This window comes from Lynx rufus, unplaced genomic scaffold (assembly GCF_022079265.1).
Source record: "Lynx rufus isolate CCGP_SWC_20201006 ecotype Redwood Valley unplaced genomic scaffold, mLynRuf1.p SCAF_6, whole genome shotgun sequence".
Classification (NCBI taxonomy): domain Eukaryota; kingdom Metazoa; phylum Chordata; class Mammalia; order Carnivora; family Felidae; genus Lynx; species Lynx rufus.
Window position 1 is genome coordinate 127,680,001 of NW_025814878.1, and position 14,690 is coordinate 127,694,690.

Below are 14,690 nucleotides of genomic sequence, written 5' to 3' on the forward strand. Positions count from 1 at the left end.
CCTGTAACTTTTTTCACAGAAACGGAAGTACAAAAAGACTTGTCTAAGTTTACTCAACTACTCAACTTAACTAGCTGTAAAGCTAATTTGCTTGAGTTTAGGTATTATGGTTCCAGAAACCGCGTTCCTAGGCATTAAGATCTATTCTTTTTCAGTAGGAATACATAGTCATGCTTTAGCCACATCGAATAAGATAAAGATATCAGTCAATAAATACCTAATTGTGTGTCGGTCATTGATAAAATACTCTCAGGAATGTATCTCCATAGAGATTTGCCCCTGATGGGCCTTTCTAGAACTGACTTAGTTAGCAACGCCTTTCTCCATGTCATTTTACCTTTACCCCACATTCACCCAACTCTGTGGGACAAGCCAATAGATTAGAACTTAAAACAGTATAACCTTCAAAACACACAAAGTGAAATCTACACATGAAACTGAGGTTACTCAGACACTTGGGTGGTTCAGTCAGTTGAGTATCCGACTTGTGCTCAGGTCATGGTCTCACAGTTCATGAGTTCAAGCCCTGCATCAGACTCACTGCTGTCAGTGTGAAGCCTGATTCGGATCCTCTGACCCCCTTTCTCTTTGCACATCCCCAGCTCACGCTTTCTCTCTCAAAAATAAACATTAAAAAAATGAACTTGTTGTTAGTTTAATAAAAAGAAACTGAGGCTAGTCAGGAAGCGCTATAGTAGAAACATGCTAGAGGCCAGGCCACAGTGGAAAGAAAAGAGAATAGGGATACAGACCAGCTAGTTAGGTGCCGGTAAATAAACCACCTGAGGTCTCTAGACTTCCATTATATAATCTGTAAAATGGGATGAATAATATTATCTCACAAGGCTGTCTTGCACACTGAATTTTAAAAAGTATGGGAATAAGATTAAGGGATTGATAAACAGTAATATTCTGCAAAATGGATGGGGTTAGCCTATAGTCGGAGGAGTGAGGACATAACATTATTTTCACTGCCTGGTGCAGAATAATCCTGATGGGATAAAAGTTGGAGACTTCTAAGAAAGCTTCCTGTCATGAAAATTTCATATGTAAAATTGATTTGACAAATAAAGAAATGATACCACTCTCCCACCACGATGAGAAATGTTTTCTTCCGGTCAAAGTACAGATACGATATTGAAATAGATGTTTGGAGTTGGTTCTTTGGGACAACTCTGCCGTTTTTTGACCTGTTAGGTCTCACAGCATGCTTAAATGGTGAAAAGAAAAATTATATCTTGAGGTTATTGTAACTACCCTTTCTATTTGCTGAGATTGCATGTGTGCGATTATTTAACCCCTAGAAAAGGGGGCATGAAACACAAGGATCATGGGTGTATCATGAGAGCCTTTTCCAAAAGGCAACATTTATTTTCAAGTGTTTAGCTGAGACAAGGATTTCTCTCCAACGTACAATTCATCATCCTCCTTACTCACTGTAAAATCAATCTGTTCTGTTTGTATGACATAAACAACAAGTCATTTCTCAGGAATGAGGCAGGCCATATGTGAAGGTGTTTTGGAAAAGCACAATAGGGAATACGCCAATCAAAGTAGCATCTGCATTTTATTTCAATGTCAAATCACATGTGTGTTATAAAAAAAAGGAAAGTGGATCACTTTTATTAAAGAATAACTTTCCTGTTGTGATGTCTACAGTTAACTCAGACCTTCCCTGAGCAACACATTCAGGTCAGGCACATAAATGACTCACTGAGAACACTCTGTGTGGCCGGTAACATGTGCCTTTGACAGACACGGTGGCATCTGCCTACTCCCACCCCCATGGCGGAAGAAAACTAGCAATAATCCATTACGTGCATTTTCCCCAGAATTAGCGCCTTCTATTCAACGCGTTGATGAATATCACAGCAGCTCGCAATTGATAGAAACAGGAAACTATAAAACAACTCGCAAAGTTCTAGGGAGAATTTATTTTTTTATAATTGGGACTGGATTAAGATGGAAAGGAAGTAGGTTCTAGTCCCATTTCCATTATTTATTAGCTGTATGACCTAAGGCAAGTCACTTAACTTCTCTAGGTCTCAGCTTTATACTTGTATAAACTGACAGGGCTGAACTGAATAATCCCCAAGACCCCTTTCTGCTCTAAAAGTATGTAATTCTCTGGTCACTTACCCACCTACTCGTATCTGAATAGCAATGGAAACATTTTTAGATTGTCTCGTTCCGGAACCTTGTTCCCAGTTGGAAGTTAGATATCTCTGAACACTACGTTAATTTCTGGTTTGCCTTGGTATAAAACAGTATATGTATATGTCACCTACAAAGCATCAGTGAGGCTCCTACATCTACTGACTTCAAACAGGCTATAAATGACAAAAATTAACGAGAGGAGGTAGAGGGAAAGATGGCCATGGACACAGGGAGTGTCAAATTTAAATCATTCCAACTTAAGACCTTGAAGAAGAGAAGGAATTGCTGTTGCCAAGCAACAAAATGTAAAATCCTGGTTAACGGCTTGGGTGGCCTTGTTCAGATCACATGCCCACCCATGAACCAATCATAGTGGTCACAGGCACGTGATACACATCATAGACTGACCCCTTGGGGTATATAGTCATATATTTCGGTGGGTGGAGGGGTGACTGTTATCATAAAGGAGAGTGAGTGAAAGAATTCTTGGGGAAAAAACATGCTCATCAGGTAGAAACAACAGCCACCACAGACAAATTGGCCCAGAGCATACAAGGTCAAGTTTTGTGCCATTGGCCTTTCTGCCAGAACTTCCTTCTGGAAATGTCAATTTATTATGTCACTCTTATTTTTCATGTAATAATTCAACAGATATTTATTAAGTGCTTGCAGTTTATCAATCATGTGGCTAGACCAGAAAGAATACAACAGACTTAACATGACAGACTTACCACGACTACCCCTGTGAAATTTGTTAAACTTCTAGACTAATGGGAGAGAAAGACTATAGAACACCGACTCACCATGTGCTCAGTGGCACAAAGAAGATGCGCACGGTGTTAGGGGAGCATATAACAGAGCCAACCACTGTGCACCCCAATGAGTGACAATGAAAATAAATCATGTACAACAGAAGTACGGAGTGATATCTAAAATATGACCAAAGACAGTCATCCCATCACACGCAGCCTATATCTCAAAAATGTAAATTTCTTTCCAGCATAGACCTTGTAGTGCAGGAAAGATGGCGGAGACACAAACTCCGCCTGGAGCAGCCCAGATGACTCTCACCTATGATCACCTGACCCTGCCGACAACAGGCCCACTGGGGTTGCAGCGTGCTGAAATAACACTCCCGATTTTACACACTCAGAGACAACTCAGTTCAGTATCTTTCTGGTTGAGAAAATGCTACAGTCTCATATTTGGAAGCTTTCTAAAAAAAAATATTATAGAAGTGTGTGGGTGGCTCAGTAGGTTAAGCATCTGACTCTTGATTTCTACTCAGGTCATGATCTCACGGTTGGTGGGACTGAGCTTTGCGTCAGGCTCTGCACTGACAATGAGGAGCCTGCTTGGGATTCTCTCTCTCTCCCTCCTCACTGTCCCACCCCGCCTCGAAATAAATAAACTTGAAAAAATTATACACATCTACAAATAAGATAAACTTGCATTTGACTAGCTAAAGGTCCTATACATTTTTGAAAAATTGGCAGTGGGGAGCCTGGGTGGCTCAGCTGGTTAAGCATTGGACTTTGGCTCAGGTCATGATCTCATGGTTCATGGGTTTCAGCCCCAAGTTGGGTTCTGTGCTGACAGTGCGGAGCCTGCTTCAGATTCTGTGTCATCTTGTCTTTCCGCCTCTCCGTCACGCGTACTCTATCTCTCTCTCTTTCAAAAATAAATAAATAGGGGCGCCTGGGTGGCGCAGTCGGTTAAGTGTCCGACTTCAGCTCAGGTCACGATCTCGCGGTCCGTGAGCTCGAGCCCCGCGTCGGGCTCTGGGCTGAGGGCTCGGAGCCTGGAGCCTGCTTCCGATTCTGTGTCTCCCTCTCTCTCTGTCCCTCCCCCGTTCATGCTCTGTCTCTCTCTGTCCCAAAAATAAATAAACGTTAAAAAAAATTAAAAAAATAAATAAATATTTTTTAAAAAAAATTTTTAATTGGAAGCTGTGAGTTACTGAAGCCCTAACAATCTACCAAGTTTCCCCAAATCAGCATGTTCAAATAAGGCACAGAGGAAGGGTGGAAGGGAGCAAGATAGGCCATATAAGAAATAGAGAAAGGAAATGCATACATTTAATCTTGCTGCACTGAAGCAAATACCTCTTACACAATGTCATATGTATCTTTGAGTCTGGGTAGTACAGTACTCTGTGTTAAATGCATTTTATGGGGATTTGGAGAGGATTTAGGTAAAGGCTGCCCCAATAAATGATTTACCAGCTCTAATAAAACATCAAGGAAATTGTTCAGATTGTATCTCAGACCATTTAAAACACAAGTTTATAGAGGTCTCGGCAGCCCCCATATCCTCAATCCTGGTTTACAAAGAAATGTTTATAGTGGTTAATTATCCCATATTACTTTTTTTTTTAATGGTAGCAATTTCAAAAGAAGGGAGAGATTGAAAGTAAATAAGTAGATATTGCCAACCAAAGGAGTTGGGAGATAGAAGCTTTTTTTCACCTTTTATTCACCATTCAGTAAATATTTACTGATTGTCCGTTACAAACCAGGTATTCAAGAACCAGGGCCTGAAAACCCAGGAGTGACCAGATAAGAAGGGATCCTTCCTACCTACAGCTTCTGTTTAGTGGAAAAAAAAAAAAGTAAATAAATGAAATAACTAGAAAATATTAATTTAAACTGTGATAAGTACCTTAAAGAGGAAAAGAAAGAGGACACCTGAGGGGCTCAGTAGGCTAAGACTCTGACTCGTGGTTTCCGGTCAGGTCATGATCTCAAAGTTTGTGGGTTCGAGCCACACTGGTCTCTGTGTTGACAGCGCGGAGCCTGCTTGAGATTGTCTCTCTTTCTCTCTCCCTCTCTTTCTCTCTCTCTCTTTCTCAAAATAAATAAATACACTTAAGAAAAAAAAGAGGAAAACAAGGTTATGAGAAAGTAAATAATCAGAAGAGGGGTGGGTACCTCTTTACGTGGGGCACTAAGGAAAGGCCTCACCAGAGAGGTAAACTAGATGCTGGGGCCTGCAGCATCTACAGCTGACCATACTACTAAGAGCTGAGAGAACATTCCAGACAAAGGAAGCATCAAGTGTGAAGTCCATGATGTGATAATGAGCTTGGTATTGAAGAACAGAAAGGAAGATGGATGTGAGAAATGAGACATCATCTGTGTGATCTTGGCCTCTATGTTAACCTCTCAAAAAGACATTTTCCTAAAATTTCACTATTACTTATATTAGTAATATTAGTTGCCTTTATGAAAAATACATTTTAGATTTTTATACATTTTCTTTCAACTTTCACTATAACCATAGCCTCCTATAGTATAGGTATTATTATTCTGGTTTCATACAGGATAAAATAGTCTCTGAGGGGTGAAGTAAATTGTTTAAGGCTACAAGCAGGGGAAAAACTGGAATTCATACTCAGGTTTATCCATAAAGGCTACACTCTTTCATTTCTTTAATTCGTTTGTTTTGTTCAACAAATATTTGTTGAGCCCGACACTAGGAGCTGCCCACACAGAAATAAATGAAGCAAAATGCGGTAGGTTATGCTTCCAAAGATGGCCACACACTGTCTGCCATCCCAACAATGTCGCCTTTCTGCTCTCACATCAAGAAGTGGAATCTATTCTCCCTCTGCCTGGCCCTGTGACTTGCTTCAACCAATAGGATATGGTGGGAGTCACTGTGTAACTTTGATGGCTTGGCCTTGAGATAATCTACAGTTTCCACCTTCTCTGCTTGGAAAGATGCCACTTGAACCCCAGGCACCGTGCTGAGAAGAAGCCCAAGCATCAGTGGAGAGAGGCCAGTGTGGAAAAGTGAGGACCTCAGGTGAGAGCGGGAACCACGATCCCAGACACATGGTCCCAACTGAAGTATTCAAACCAGACCCCAGCTGTCTGAGCTGCCTCAGCTGAAGCCTTAGACATGGCGGAACAGAGACAAGTCTTCTATAATGTGACCCTGACTGAATTCTCAACCCGAAGAATTGCAAACAAATAAAATGGCTGTTAATGCAAGGCACTAAACCTTCAGAGATTCATCATGCAGCAATAGAAAACCAAAACACCAAAGACCCCCGGCCTGGTGAAAATGTAAACATAAAAATATCTTTAAAATAGTGTAAGTGTCATGAGAGAACAACAGAGAAATAATTTACACCAGTGTAGAGCAAGGGCGAAAAAACTTTTGGTAAAGAGCTAGATAGTAAATACTCTAGACTTTATGGGTCACAGTGATTTTGCCTCAACTACTCAGTTCTGCCAATGTAGAGAAAAAGAGTCAAAGACCATATGTAACCAAACTGATGTTTCTTGGTTCCAGGTAGACTTTTGTTTGTTTGTTTGTTTTTGTTTTTAACAAAAAACAGATGGAGAACAGAATTTGGCCTTGGAGCTGTACTGGCAAATCCCTAGCCTAGACTTACAGTGTTTCTTATATATTATTTTTCTTTCTAGAAGAAGTATTCATATTTCCCATCTTCTGGACTCCTTGGCTCCTGTTCCTGTTTCTAAAGCAGAGCCTTGCATCTCTTGATTCAGAGAATACTCACAAGCCTGGAGACCACACTTCAGCTGCTTCAGGAAAGCACTGGTGAAAGTATTTAAACTTTTTGTTTTCTAAATCCATTTAAGTAATCTCTACACCCAACGTGAGGCTCAAACTCACAACCTTGAGATCAAGAGTCACATGTTCCTTTGACTGAGCCAAGCCAGGTACCCCAACTTTTAAATTCAACTAAAGCCAGTGGAACTTATTAAAAATGTGACTGGATAAGCGAAATCTGAGCTGATACTATGTTTTCCTGATGGTGGTTCCGGGATGGGAGAGTAAGGGAACACTCGTTGAGAACTCAGTCATATGGTAGATAATTGCCCATTGGGAAAACCATTCAGGGCATGGATCTTGAGGTGGGCAAGGAAGCAGTAGTTTGGAATGGATGACTTTGAACTCTGTCTCTTCTTGTTTCCTAGGTTACTCTATGTATCATGCTGTCACTTACTGCTGTTCATTCCCCCACCCTTGATGAATCCTGCCAATGCAAAGGTCTATCATCATTACCACTAAGAAGTTCCATTACTCTTTCTTATACGTACTTTTTAAAATATGTATTCTATATATGCTTGCATAGACAGATATACCTGTATATGCACCACCAGGTAAAGAGGGCAATAACTATCTGCTTGAATCTTAAGTAAACTAAGGTTAAAGCACGTATCCTTCCTGGCCACCCTCTCAGTTCTGTCTACTGATGCAACCCACAACTAACTGTCACCATTTCTCCACGTATTCCTCTCCGCAAGATTTGGCTCAAACTTTTTCTAAGAACGCTTCTCTATTATCAAGCAAACTTAGCCATCAGCTTCTCCATGTGTGTATGTGGCACTTTGTGCCTTTTTTTTTTTTAACAGCACTATCACATTACATTGATATTTTTAAGCATCCATATATTTTATTGGACTATGAACTTTCCCAAGTCAGGGCACATATCATATAGTCTGTAATAGGCCTGCAATCAATATTTGTTGAATAAATGAATAATAAAGAATGGAATGAATAAAGACATGTTTAATTCAATGAATTTCAATTTGAAAAAAGAAAGACAGGGTAAGTTACTCACCAAACTGAAAATCTGTGTTTCTCCAGTTCCTCCAAGTAAGATACATCCTCTGAATAATCCTCAAGTTCTCCAGTTCTCCAAGCAGCTGATTTTTCTTTCACTGAGTGATTTATCAGGCTTTCTCTCTTATCCATGAAATTAAAGAAATAAAAAAATAAAGTATTTTAGTAGATATCAGATAGAAAGCTCACCTGGTTCAGTGACATTTTCCTCAGAATGATTTGTAGAATCATTGATCATATAGAAGCATAATCAGTCATGGTTTTTGCATTGAAATTATTATTGTGCATTCCACATTCTCTCACTAAATCATCATGTTTCTACTGGAAGACTGTCATGTTCATTTTTTTGCATTATTTACCCTGGAGCAGCCTCTACAAATGTTGCTGGAATTAAATAAATAAATAAATAAATAAATAAATAAATAAATAAATACAACAACCATGGTCACGGTATTTGTAATAAATCAGGACTATTGGTGGCAAGTAAAGAAAATGCAGTTTAAGCTAGCTTTCAGCAAAAAAGAATTTGAAGGAAAGTTGGAACAATCAGCTCATGGAGAAGAAGGAAGGAAACAGTTGGATTTTAGGAATATGGTAGCAAATGAATCAAAGGCCACCAGGACCCTTTCTCCTTGTCTGCACTCTGCTTCAGCAGGCTACTTCCTTCTAGCCTTGCCACCAACAGCTTCTTAGTTCCGTAGCTAATGACTCTCAACAACATATTTAAATTCAGGACCATACTGTGTCTGTGCAATTAATTTAGTACAACTTCAGAGAATTGTGTGACCCATGATGATGGATCCAGCAAACAGACTGTCCCTTTGGAGAAACTGAGTCCTGTAGTTCAACCAAGCATTCTTAGGAGCCCCATCATGATGGGGAGTGGCAGCTAATCTGTGCGCCCCTCCTCCCTTAGTCACTATTCAAAATAGTTTGATTTGCATTGGTTTATATATTGCAGTCTTTTGTAAGATTTTATTGCAAAGTTCTGCAAATAAGAATTCATTTGAAAACTACTGGTCTATGGGAAAATGAAAGTAGGCATGACTGCATTCATAAGATAGTTCCATTAAAAGTCTTTTTTTTTTGCTTTAGACTCTTTTCAACCATGTTCAGTTGTCATTTGTAAGAGGCCAGCTACCTGCAATTCCCTGAAATCAGTTTATACAAGTTTTTGCACAACTCTGTAGTTAAAATATTTTTGCAATTTCACAATGTTGCTTTGAATTCTCAGGTTGCAGTAACCAGGACAAACAGAATGAAACTGAGGTGAAGAAGATGCATCAGCAAATCTCTAGTGAGCTCAACAAAGCTACTTATTTTAATATGAAATTGGGTGGTTTGATTGCGTTAAGAACAAAATCCAGTAATGACAGCCATCAATGTAAAGTAATGGCTATTCCTGCCATGTCACCATCCCTAGGGCACTGAAACACAGAGGGCTGAAACACAACCCAGATCTTCCTGTGAAAAGAGTCCAATTTGCTTAGCCTGGAGCTTCAGCTTGAGGGATAAGCTTCCGGTTTCCCACCTATCAAGCAAGGCTAAGGAGGCACTCCCAGGGAAAATAAGCATGGAGACCATTCTTGCCCACCTCACTACATCTTGATAAGATGGCCTCACTACATCTTGATAAGAATTCCCAAAAACTAGTTATACGGTTGTCTGGGGCCCTGATTTTTTGCAACTGTTGCCCAGGACACACCTCCAGATCTCCTGGTCTGGTCTGGAGGTCAGCAGAGATTATAGTTGTGGCCCCAAAGGACTGTACATACTTGCATATTTTAAAAGCAGCTGTCTAGAGACAACCACAAGCTAGGGCAAGGTTTAACGAGAAAGACAATCACCTACATCAAGGCACTCCTTCAAGACTGAGAGAAGTAGCTGTTTTACTTAATACGTAGATACAAACAGAGAATCAAGCAAAAAAAGAAAACAGAGAAATGAGTTCCAAACAAAAGAACAAGAAAAAAACCTCAGAAAAAGACCTTAATAACACAGAGAGAAGTAATTCACCTGATAGAGAATTTAAGGTAATAGTCATAAAGATGCTCACTGAATTCTGGAGAAGAAAGGATGAACACAGTACTTCAATGATGAGAGGAAACAATAAAGTACTAAACAAAACTCACAGAGATAAAGAATATTGAACTGAACTGAAAAATATATTTAACAGCAGACTGGATAAAGTAAAAGAATGGTTCAAAGAGCTGGAAGAGAAAGCAATGGAAGTCACCTGGATGGAGCAGCAAAAATAAAATAAAATAATTTTATAATGGGGATAATTAAGGGATCTCTGAGACAACCTGAAGCAGAATATTCACAATATAGGGGTCCCAGAAGGAGGGGAGAGAAAGAAGAGGGGTAGAAAACTTAAGTAAAGAAACAATAGCTGAAAACTTGCCTAACCTAGGGAGGGCAACAGATCCAAGTATCCCAAAATTTCCAAATAAAATGAATCCAAAGAGAACCACACCAAGACACGTTATAATTAAAATGTCCAGAGTTAAAGATAAAAAGAGAATCTTACAAGCAGCAAAAGAAAACCAGATTGTTGTTTACAAGGGTAACTCCACAAAGCTATAAGAATATTTCTCAGCAAAAATTTTGCAAGCTTAGAAGGGAGGGCATGACATATTCAAAGAACTCAAAAAAAAAAAAAAAAGAAACAAACAAACAAAAAAATTTTCAACCAAGTATATGCTACCCAGCAAGGTTATCATTCAGGTTTGAAGAAGAGATCAAGAGTTTTTCAGATAAGCAAAAGCTAAAGTACTTTATCTCCACTAAATTGACCTTGCAGGAAGTGTTAAAGGGATTTCTTTAAGCTGAAAAGACACAGCACTACTTAAGAATAAGAAAGCATATGACAGTAAAAATGTCACTGGAAAAGGTAAATATATAATAAAGGTAAGAGATTAATCACTTATAAAGCTACTAAGATTAAAAGTCAAAAGTAGTAAAATTAACTAAAACTACAATAAATTAGTTCAGAAATATATAAAATAAAAATATATTAAAAGTGACAACAAAAATATAAAATGTTGAGGAGCAACCAGTAAAAATGTAGAGTTTGGGAATGTGTTCAAATTTAAGCTGCTATCAACAAAATTGACTGTCACATACTTAAGGTAATAATGTGAATGTCATGGTAACAACAAAGTAAAAACTTACAGTAAAAACACAAAAGAGAAGAACAAAGGAATCTGAACATAACACTAAAGAAAATTATCAAACAACAAGGAAACTGAGAAAAAGAAGAAAAGAACACAGAGTAACTACAAAGACATCCAGAAAATAATGAACAGAATAGCAATAAATACATACATGTCAATAATTACTTTAAATGTAAATGGACTAATGGGGTGAAAAGACAGAGAGAGAGATCAATGTACTGCTCATACAGTATAAACTATAAGTCATTGATGAAAAAAATTGAAAATGACCCAAATGGAAAGATATTCCATGCGCGTGGATTGGAAGATTTAATATTGTTAAAATGCCCATACTACCCAAAACAATTTTTAGATTCAGTGCAAATTCCATTAAAATTCCAATGACATTTTTCACACAACTAGAACAAATAATTCTAAAATTTGAAAAACCCCAGACAGCCAAAACAATCTGGAGAAAGAACAAAACCAGAGGTATCATTCTCCCTGATTTCAAACTATACTACAAAGCTATAGTAATTAAAGCAGTATGGTATTGCCATAACAACAGACATATAGATCAATAGAACAAAATAACCCAGAAATAAACCCACACATATGTGGTCAGTTAATTTACAACAAAAGAGACAAGAATATGCAATGAGGAAAGAATGATCTCTTTAATAAATGGTGTTGTGAAAACTGAAGAGCTACCTGCAAAAGATTGAAACTGGACCACTTTCTTACACCATGCAAAAATTAACTCAAAGTGGAGTAAAAACTTGAATGCTAGACCAGAAAGCATAAAATTTCTAGAAGAAAATATAGGTGATAGGTGCCTTGACAGTGTTCTTAGCAATTTTTTCTCTTTTTGGATCTGACTCCAAAGGCAAGGGAAACAGAAGCAAAATAAGCAAATGACTCCACATCAAACTAAAAATGTTTTTGCACAGAGAAGGAAACGATCAACAAAATGAAAAAGCAACCTACTCAGTGGGAGAAGATATCTGTAAATTACATATGTGGTAAGGGATTAATATCCAAAGTATAAAAACAATTTGTATAACTCAATAACAAGGACAAAAATTCAATTAAAAGATGGGCAGCAGATCTGAATAGATGTTTTCACAAAGAAAACATACAGATGGATAACAAATAATGGAAAGATGCTCAACGTCACTCATCTCATAATCAGGGAAATTCATCACAAGAAGATACTACCACACAGCTGTCAGAACAACTTTATTAAAAAAATCAAGAAACAAAAAGTATTGGCAGGATGTGAAGAAGGAAACTCCTCATTCGTTGCTGGTGGGAACGTAAACTGGTGCAGCCACTATACAAAACAATATAAAGCTCCCTCAAAGAATAAAAGAAATGGAGCCATCTTGGGGTGTCTGGGTGGCTCAGTCAGTTGCATGACTGATTGTTGATTTTGGCTCAGGTCATGATCTTGCAGTTCGTGGGTTCAAATCTCTGTGCTGCCAGCACAGAACCTACTTGGGATTCGTTCTCTCTCCCTCTCTCTGCCCCTCCTCTGTTCTCTCTCTCTGTCTCTCTCTCTCAAAAATAAATAAACTTAAAAAAATAAAAATAGAGCTATCATATAATCCACCAATTGCACTACTGGGTCTCTATCTGAAGAAAACAAAAACACCAATTTGAAAAGATATTTACCCCTATGTTTGTTGTAGCATTATTTACATTAGCAAAAATATGGAAACAACCTAAGTGTCCAACAATGGGTGAATGAGTAAAGAAGATGCAGTGTACATATGTATACAATGGAATATTACTCAGCCATAAAAAGAATGAAATCATCGTCACTGACAACGACATAGATGGATCCTGATGGTATTATGTTTAGTAAAATAAATCAGACAGAGAAAGACAGATATTGCATTGGTTTCACTTATATGTTGAATCCAATAAAACAAAGCAAACAATGGGGCGCCTGGGTGGCGCAGTCGGTTAAGCGTCCGACTTCAGCCAGGTCACGATCTCGCGGTCCGTGAGTTCGAGCCCCGCGTCGGGCTCCGGGCTGATGGCTCAGAGCCTGGAGCCTGTTTCCGATTCTGTGTCTCCCTCTCTCTCTGCCCCTCCCCCTGTTCATGCTCTGTCTCTCTCTGTCCCAAAAATAAATAAAAATGTTGAAAAAAAAAATTTAAAAAAAACAAAGCAAACAAAACAAAACCCAGACTCATAGATACAGAAAACAGATTGTTGGTTGCCAGTGGTAGGGGTGGAAGAGTGAAATAACTGAAGGGATTAAAAAGTACAAACTTCAGGTATAAAATAAATAAGTCGTAGGGATTTAATGTACAGCAGTTGTAATATAGTCAATACTGTATCAATTTTGTATGGTGACAGATGGGGACTAGACTTGTTGTGGTAGCCATTTTGTAACATACATGGATTTCAAATCACTATGTTGTGAAACTTATTATAATATGCTATGTCAATTATACCTCAACAAATTTTTTTTAAAGAAGAAATAAAGCCGCTGAAAATCAGTCAATCACTGTGGTCCTCTTCACCTTTCTCAGTCTCTGTAATGCCTGTGTCAGTAACAGTATTTTTTAATGTGCAATTTATTTATTTTGAGAGATGGAGAGGCAGAGAGAGAGGGAGAGAGAGAATCCCAAGCAGGCTCCATGCTGTCAGCACAGAGCCTGATGCAGGGCTCAGTTTCAGAACCCCAAGATCATGACCTGACCCAAAATCAAGAGTCAGATGCTGAACTGACTGAGCCACCCAGGAGCCCTTGGATTTCTTTTAAAGGATAACTAAGTTGGTGAGGGGGCTGGATGGCTCGGTCAATTAAGCTTCCCACTCTTGATCTGAGCTCAGGTCTTGATCTCAGGGTCGTGAGTTCAAGCCCAGAATTGGGCTCCACCCTGGGCATGGATCCTACTTAAAACAAACAAAGAAATCTAAGTTAATGTGCTAAAAATTCCTTCAAATCAGTATTTTAGAAGATATAAAGTTGTGGAAATTAGTTTATGTCCAAAGAAATGAAGCGCAAAAGGAACAAAAACACAAATAAATAAGAGTTTTGAATCCAAAAAGTAGGTAAGTGTGTGCAGGGAAGTCCCCAGGTAAGTACCAGGATGTGTGAGCCTACTTATACAGAGGAATCAAAACAATCCACCAACCACAGATTTATATATTGAATCTATTCCGGAGAAATAATGCTTTAATTAGCATGTCATCAACATTGAAAAGACAGAAAATAGATCCTGTATATACCCTGAAACCAAAGAACATCATCACTAAAAAAAAAAAAAAAAAAAAAAAAAAATTATTCCAACAGCAATGTCTTTAGGAAGATGAATATGTATACTGTAAGACATCATAAGACATCACTGATGCAAATTTGTTCTGAAACATCACATATTATGTATTTTGTGTATGGCTACCCACACCCTAATCCATCACAAATCAACAGCAAATATTAAAACATAAATTACTGAAATTCAGAATATGATTTTCAAGTTCAAGAACTAAATATTTGGTTTGTGGGGATTGTCACTCAAATGCAACATTGTTTAGGAAGCAGCGAATGAACATTCTTTCAAACACAACACAAAATGACAGCCAAGAGTGTTTTAAAGAATTTTGAAAAATTCAAGTGCGTAGCGTAGTGCAAAGGGTCGGTGAGTGATGGTCGAGGAGACCCACATTCAAGTCTTCTCACTTGTTTGGAAACTTAGATTATCTAGAGTTCGCGAGTTTAAGATTTTTAATCTGAGAAACAGAGATAATATTTGTCCTACATAGAGC

General features: G+C 38.3%; 1 protein-coding gene across 1 annotated transcript in view; it reads right to left on the reverse strand.

The window, feature by feature from the left end:
* LOC124529224 (uncharacterized) overlaps positions 1-14,690 on the reverse strand; it is a 299,198-nt gene that overhangs the window by 127,056 nt on the left and 157,452 nt on the right. The window contains exon 15 of the mRNA XM_047103062.1: positions 7,754-7,878. Within this exon, the coding sequence (XP_046959018.1) occupies positions 7,754-7,878 (125 nt within the window). The remainder of the gene's footprint in view (positions 1-7,753; positions 7,879-14,690) is intronic.